This window comes from Atta colombica, unplaced genomic scaffold (assembly GCF_001594045.1).
Source record: "Atta colombica isolate Treedump-2 unplaced genomic scaffold, Acol1.0 scaffold102, whole genome shotgun sequence".
NCBI classification, from domain to species: Eukaryota; Metazoa; Arthropoda; class Insecta; order Hymenoptera; family Formicidae; genus Atta; species Atta colombica.
The window spans coordinates 39,753-47,027 of record NW_017259187.1 but is presented as its reverse complement, the minus strand read 5'-3'; the positions used below and the strand labels follow the sequence as shown (position 1 = coordinate 47,027).

The 7,275-nt window shown below is 36.8% G+C and overlaps 1 protein-coding gene across 1 annotated transcript in view; it reads right to left on the bottom strand.

Annotated features, from left to right (window-relative positions):
- Positions 1–2,490: 2,490 nt before the first annotated feature.
- The window catches only part of LOC108687435 (breast cancer anti-estrogen resistance protein 1), a 23,228-nt gene continuing 18,443 nt past the window's right edge, over positions 2,491–7,275 (bottom strand). Inside the window, exons 3-8 of the mRNA XM_018193193.1 lie at positions 6,876–7,005; positions 5,919–6,225; positions 5,201–5,547; positions 4,619–4,911; positions 3,689–4,045; positions 2,491–2,862 (exon numbers count right to left, since the gene is read on the bottom strand). Coding sequence (XP_018048682.1) covers positions 2,575–2,862; positions 3,689–4,045; positions 4,619–4,911; positions 5,201–5,547; positions 5,919–6,225; positions 6,876–7,005 — 1,722 coding nt within the window. The 3' untranslated portion in view covers positions 2,491–2,574. The remainder of the gene's footprint in view (positions 2,863–3,688; positions 4,046–4,618; positions 4,912–5,200; positions 5,548–5,918; positions 6,226–6,875; positions 7,006–7,275) is intronic.

Genomic DNA, 7,275 nt, shown 5'->3' with positions numbered 1-7,275 from the left:
TATATATATATATGTATATATATAAAACTGCCTGACATATGTATTATATTACAAAAACACTTCCTCAATAAATTATAATACAAGTCTTATAAATGAGGTTTGTGTATAAACGCTTCTCCACGATATGCTTGAATATTTAGTCTCTAAAAAAAATAAAATGTAAGATAAATGTCATAAATTATCCTGAAAGGATCGTTTCAGGATATTCTTTAAACATTTGCATTGTTATACACAACACACATAAATCACATTAATCAATCAAAATAAGATAAAAAAGAATTCGAAGGAGAGATAAAAATAAATCTCCAGATAAATGGGAGAATTCTTATAAATGCTCGTTATCGTTAAAGTTGCAACAAAACAGCCGATTACATTTTAATACATGATTAGTAACATGCGTAATCGCAATCACAATTATATCTCTCTCTGTTATTTAAACGAGGCGCGGTAAAACTCTAATAGATACAAAATTGGATGGTTTCGCATGTACTGAGCGAATGCTATATATCGATGAGCTATTTTTAAGTACACTTTCGCACGTGGAGAATGCCATTAGAATAAGTGCGCCGCAAATTAGCAGTTGGATCGTATACATACTTTTGGCCTCAACAAACGTGAACTTAAAGATAATCCAGATAATCCTGATTTTTTCAGATTTTAATAATGATATTGTTTGGTTTAGCCTTGATTTAGTCCTTAGATCCATTTTAATGTAATGTAAAAAAAACAGAGAGTTTCAATAATTAGATAATTAAAATTTCATAATTAATCCAATTGAAAGTTATGGAAATGCAAATAAATAATCTAAGAGATAAAACGAAAATTCTGATGCAATATTCTAAACATTTGTCAATCTGTCAGAACCTGCTATAGATCTAATAAAAACATCCGTTCGTTCGTTTTATCAAAAAGGCGTTATTGGTCTCGTTGTGCAAAAAGATTCGCGAGTACGCGTAGTTGCCGTGGAAATTTTTGCGCGTTAACAAATTCGATCCGCCGCTGATTGCGGTTCACAATGTGCGCACGACTAATTCATTGTTATGGAAGAGCCTGGTAAAAAGGCCTGGGCATCCGAAAAAGTCGTAACCCGGCGGTAAAAGCTTTGTATAAAATTCGTTAAAAATTGTCTTCCAAAAAAACTGTATTCCGCAATAAGTAATAAGTAATAAATAATAATTTGCCTTCACGGAATGTTTCAAAAAAAGTACTGCCTGCAGAGAATCTGCGTTGAATTTTCTTGGTGTCAATTTTTTGATATACGATCGAATTACAAAAACAGAAACACGATTGTTCCTCAATTCGACATTGGTATTCATATCGGTCTTTTGCCTTTTAAGTAAAAGCAGCAATGATTCTTCACCACAGGAAAACGCTTCAAACTCGTCAATGAAATTACTAGTCGTCGATTTCAGCAATATCAGTTAATTGTAATTGCAATTTAAGTTATTCCTTTTTATTTTAATTCTTTTCAAAAGAACAAGGAATTCGCGAAAATAAAATTACGGGTAACTGATATCGGTGAAACTGATTCTCTAAAAGAGAGATATGAATACAAGCTGTCTATTCGCATGTAATGTTCTATTGTATACATATACATCTATAAAACTACTAACACGTTTAGCTACATACGTCGTGGGCGTATATTCGAAATGGACTTTACGATGTGGCAAAACAACAATGTTTACCAGATCGCAAATTCGCGAAAGCCATTTCGGAAATGCTTTACTCAAGTCAGAAAGCTATTGGCCTCGTTATATTCCGTTTCACATTATACGTCTACCTACGTCATCTAATTAAACGGCTACATATATTTCCTATGAAAGATTACAATGCTTATATTAATTTCGAGTACATTACAAAGACACTCGTTCCAGGGTTGTGGTTTTTTTCGTTTCTTACGATCTATATACCGGAGCTTTGGCAGTAGCAGGTTCCCATTTTAGGCCACGGATTTTCTTTATAATGAAATAGAATAATAGCTGCATGAGACGCACTAAAGTGTGCGAATATCCGGACATGTTTTTTCACTTTCGTGAAGCGCATATGGATCATGTTTGATTATTTTGCCATTTAATATCGAAAGTACTGTTAGGATTCTAAGTGTTCTTTTTGCACTAGTGCTCATTTAAAAAAAAATAACAGGCTTATTCAGTATTTCTATTGTATTCTACTCGTAAGTGGCTGAATTTCAAAAGTCAGTCACCAATAATTCTCTCAGATAACGCTTAAAAGATCATATCCATGAGAAATTCCTGAGATACTTTTGATCCACTTTTGTATAAAAAAGAATTTCTATTTAATCAACGTACTGAAGATTCGTAGCAACATTTAAAAATCTCGACGAAGAAAGAAAAAAATACAGCGAATAATCTTGACATGATCCCTCAAGCGTTATCTTCAAATTATCAATCGATCGGTATATCAACTCTAATCGCGAGATAAATTCAAAAACGCGTTACGCGTTTAAATCTTTCGCAGCCTCAAAGTTTCTCCGTTAATGAGGAAGAATCTATCATGGACCACATCTCAATTGAAGGAACTTGTGGTTTCGCGACCGCATCGTGACAATTCTCCTCAGGGTTGTTGAGCAGCGTGTATCATAGCGACCTTGAGATCCTTGGCCAGGTGCGAGACGTCGACGACGCTGTCGACCATCTCCTGGACCGCGGTAACACTGGGGAAGAATTGAGCGGCTTGCTTCGTCTTCTGCACTGTCTGCCCGAGCGCCTCGTTCAGAGCGTTCGCGCATTGTAGCACGCGCGTTCGCACATCGTTACGTGTCACATTTCGGTGCACCGTGTCGCCGATATGCACTAGTCGGTGCGCACTCAGCACGACGAACTTGCCGTGAGCTAGGAAAACCTATAAAATTTCATTGCATGTTTCAAACAAATCCTTCCTATTTTAGTTTATCTACAATAAACAAAAAAGATTATAAATTATTTAAAGAATGAACGATTTGAATAAATAATTATTTGAATATGATAAATAGATATTTAAATTTTTGCAGATGAAATATTGATAGAAGATTTATAAAAATCAAGATAATGCTTGAACAAAAAATTATCAATAAAAAATATTCTAAAGTTTCAAATATTATTTTCTAATTTTATCGTTTCATTCCTAATTTTACAATGTATACTTTACTAATTATTTATCTTTAACCGCGATGTCGGTTGCGTGCAATGCACTTGTGAAAGAAAAGAGGTCATCGTAAAAAAGTAATGGAAACATGCAGTTGACGTGAGCTAACTTAAAGTACCCTGTCACACAATAGTGCACTGCCGATATCTACGAGTCTATCATTCTTATCAAGACTGTTGACCTATATGCACATATACTAAAGTTCCGTAAATAAAAAAGCACAACGCTCAAGCCAAATGAAAAAAATGGAAGAAAATTTACTGAACTTCTGAGACGATTGCAATAGATCTTAATCTCAACTTTTCTTATTGAGTAAAGACAGTAAACATTGTTTCGATCAATAAACGTCTCAATGTATGAAATAATTTCTGAGAAAAGTATCTTCAAATAGAAAAACAATCGTAAAAAATTCAAATCTTAATTTTTATCACGACGAAAATGATACCGATTGTTATTTCAATTAATGCTCGAGATCTACATGGTTCGCATGAAGGAGCGCGACGGGTGGTACCAGTATTATAAGAACTGTTACAATTCTACTCGCCTTGGGTGGTTGATTATGCTCCACCGTTTGCAGAAAGGCGTCGATGGCGTGAGTCAAGTGTGCACCGTGCGTGATGACCTGGGCGACGTAGAAGGCCAACAATTGCTTGTCATTGGGATCCATGGGCGTCGGGGTCGTGGGTGGCATCTGAATCGCGGCATTGTCCGCCTCGGACACCAGCAGATCATAGTTGCTGCGGAGCTCCTGCGGCAGCGCGGCTCGCAATTCTTCACGTTGCTTCGCTACAACCTCTCGCGAGTCGAGATTTACGTAGTCATAATCCTCTCCGGCGCCGCTATTGTTGCTGCTGCCCGTGGAGATGATAGATGCTCGCTTGAAGAGCAATGTGGAATTTCCCTGCACAGATAGAGCCTCTTTATCAGCAACAGAGGCTCATTGCTCAAATGTCATCAACTTCATTCGCATAATATTTAAAAAATCCAAAATTTAAAAAAAATTTTAAAAATTTTAAAAATTATATTTTTTTATTAAATCCAAAATAAAAAATTAAATTATAAGCATTAAAAGTTTTTTTTATCTTATGTATCCATTTTCTTAAGAGAAATCGAAAATTAAAAAAAATAGAATCCTTACTTAAATTTAAATCTTGATAAAATATATATTATAAATGTATTCCGGTCAAGTAGATATTAAATGTTTCTTATTCTTTTATCTTTTCCATTTTAATTCTCACAAAAGAAATCGGGAATTAAAAAAATGAATTCTCTATTTTCTTTTTATTTTCAAAATATAATTATACAAAATATATCAATAAAACATATAAATAGGTATAGTAGAAAAAATGAAAGAAATTTTAAGAAAGACTTTTTCTCTTCAGGAATATTGTTATGATTGCTCACGTTTCCGTAAAATCGGAAATTGTTATTTGTAACAAATATATTAAATCTTACGGCTATAAAAGATACTTACTTGAATGAAACTAGCAACCTGACGAACGTCTTCCGTGAGTGCTCGAGCGCACGCGATCAGCTGATCAAGAGGATCTGACTGCACAGGTAAGAGTAGTGAGGACGGAGGTCCGTTAGTAGGTGTCGGTGTATCACCACCGCCACGACAGAGTTTACTCGCGTCCCATTCCATCGTGTCCAATTCAGTAGCGGCTTCTTGTACGAGCTTATCAGAATCACGAAGCGCCTTCACTAACGGCCGTAATTTCGTGGCCAGGCCCTTATCTGGCGCTTTGCCTGCATTGCCCAGCGTACCTACGCGCAGAACATAATCTCTTTCAAATTTCAACAAAGCTATTCTGTTTCAATATTTATCGAAAGATAGGATTATTGTGCAGTGAATTAAAGAGTTGCAAATCTAAATATAAGAATATATTAAGCCCACTCTGAACAATCTATATACAATTAGTGTCAAGATCAAAATAGAATTTTAATATTTTATTTCATTAAAATAACGAAAATAATTTTTACGATAATGTTAATTACATTTAAGATTATCAAGATGTTAAATTAAGATGTTAAATCAAATTCTGTATTTATTTACCTTCCGCGAATTCGGCGAGATCATGAAGAGACGTTCTAAGTCTGAGAGCAGCTAGCCTTAGATCCATAAGAGTGGCATCCAATCGCTGTGGTGTTCTCCAACCGGGGCTTACAAAGCCCAGTAGCCTCGCTATCGCAGCGGACGCCTCGCTCTGCAATCTTTGCAAACCTTCCAGAGCAGAGTCCAATTCCAATGGAAGCTCCTTGCTAACTGGTACATCATAAATCTGTTGCGATGATGGCGGTGGTGTCGGGGTCTTCGGTATGGGGGTATTGTGTCGGGACGGCAACGAGGACGCTGGAAGACGTGGTCGGGGTACATCGTAATCTGGAGCGGCCAAACTCGATCTGGAATCCAGGAACCGTTATGCACGCGGAGAAAAACGAGAAGCAAAATTTTAGATTGGAAACTTTTCAAATTTATGGCTGATGACATTGCCAAAATCCTAGTGGTGGAAGGAGACACAATCTTGAATTTCAGACGCAACTCGCAATACTCTTTAAATCATCCTTTGCAGGATTCTTGAAATTCTGTTCAGTTCCTGATTTATTTCAGGCGAGGAACTTCTAGGGCGCGTAAAGTTTCGAGATTCTCGGGATTTCTGAACCTCCAAGAACCACCAAGAATGTACGTCCAATGGAGTTACCATAATGTTGTAACCGGGGAATTTCCTGAGCCCGAATAGCATGACGCATCGTAGAAATGCGAACGGATGTACCTGTTCGATCCGCTGAGGGAGCCGTCGTTGGTGAGGCTGGAGGCCGAGCTGCTGGGTGTGAGGGGTTGCAACGGTCGCGGCACGTCGTAACAATCCAGCGGTGTAATACCGGAACCGCCGGAGCAATTTGAGTTGGGTGTACAGGATGTCGGCGGCCTTGGGATATCATAGCACGACGGGGCCGGACTTGGGCTGCTCGCTGGCGAGGGGATCACCGGGATCGCGCGTGGTGGTACGTCGTAACACTCGTTCACGTCGCCGCCCCCATTGTCGACAGAACTTCGCACATTGTTGCTCGTATATCGTCCTGCGCAGGTAAAAGTTAACAAGATTTAAAGGAATCCTCGGAGGAATTAACTTTGAGTATTGAACAGGCAGGGAAGCCATTTCATACAGACGCTTATATATATATATATATATATATATATGTATATTAGGTGTAGTAAAAAGAAATCCATTATTTTTGCATGAAATTGAATGGAACTACACCTAATATATAGTATGTTATGTATAGAAAAGATAAGTTGGCAAGCGGCGTGTGGGTGATAAATGAGATAATTTCAGCATAGAATATTTATTTTTCGTATATATGTATATAATGAATTTGATTTGCTCTAAATAAGACCGTTCCAAAATAAACAATTATATATTTTTATGCATATTTATAAAAATAAAGGAGAAAATTCATAATTATTCTGTATATTGAAACCTAATAATATTCGAAGTTGAGAAAATGTTGAGAATCAGAAAAAGATAAATAGTAAGTTAAATCGAAATTAAATATCTCATCGGTGGGAATTAAACCGACTCTAATTTAAAAAATGAGTGACTATTAACTATTTCAGAAACTAACATGAAATTAATCAATAGCTGAGGTGTTGAATAAGTATTAGCAGACAGTTTTCACCATTACTATTTGGCTATAGGCGGAATGTTTAGTTTGCGAATAATACGTACCCGTATTGTGTGAATGTTCATTGTTCGTCGAGTTGAGGGGTGACTCGTGTCTGGAGGGTGGCGCGGGACTTCCCCGACTTGCTGGGAGGTCGTACAGATAGACGTCCCCACACTTCTGCGGTGTTACAACCTGCATAATCGAAAACAGCAAAGCAATTAATTTTATCCAGATTAATTACCGGAGTTCTACGTTTTGTGTTTCCACCTGTACCTGTTCGCAGTTGAACATTTTTCGTCGTGTTTCGTTCATTCTATTCCGCAACAATTAACTGCAAGTTTAATTTTAATCAAAATTACTCAAACGCGTAAAAGATTAAATTAGCACATCCATTCTAATAATTCTCGAAATTAAATTACGACACTAATATATGTATAAAATTAATATATCGTCATTACATTT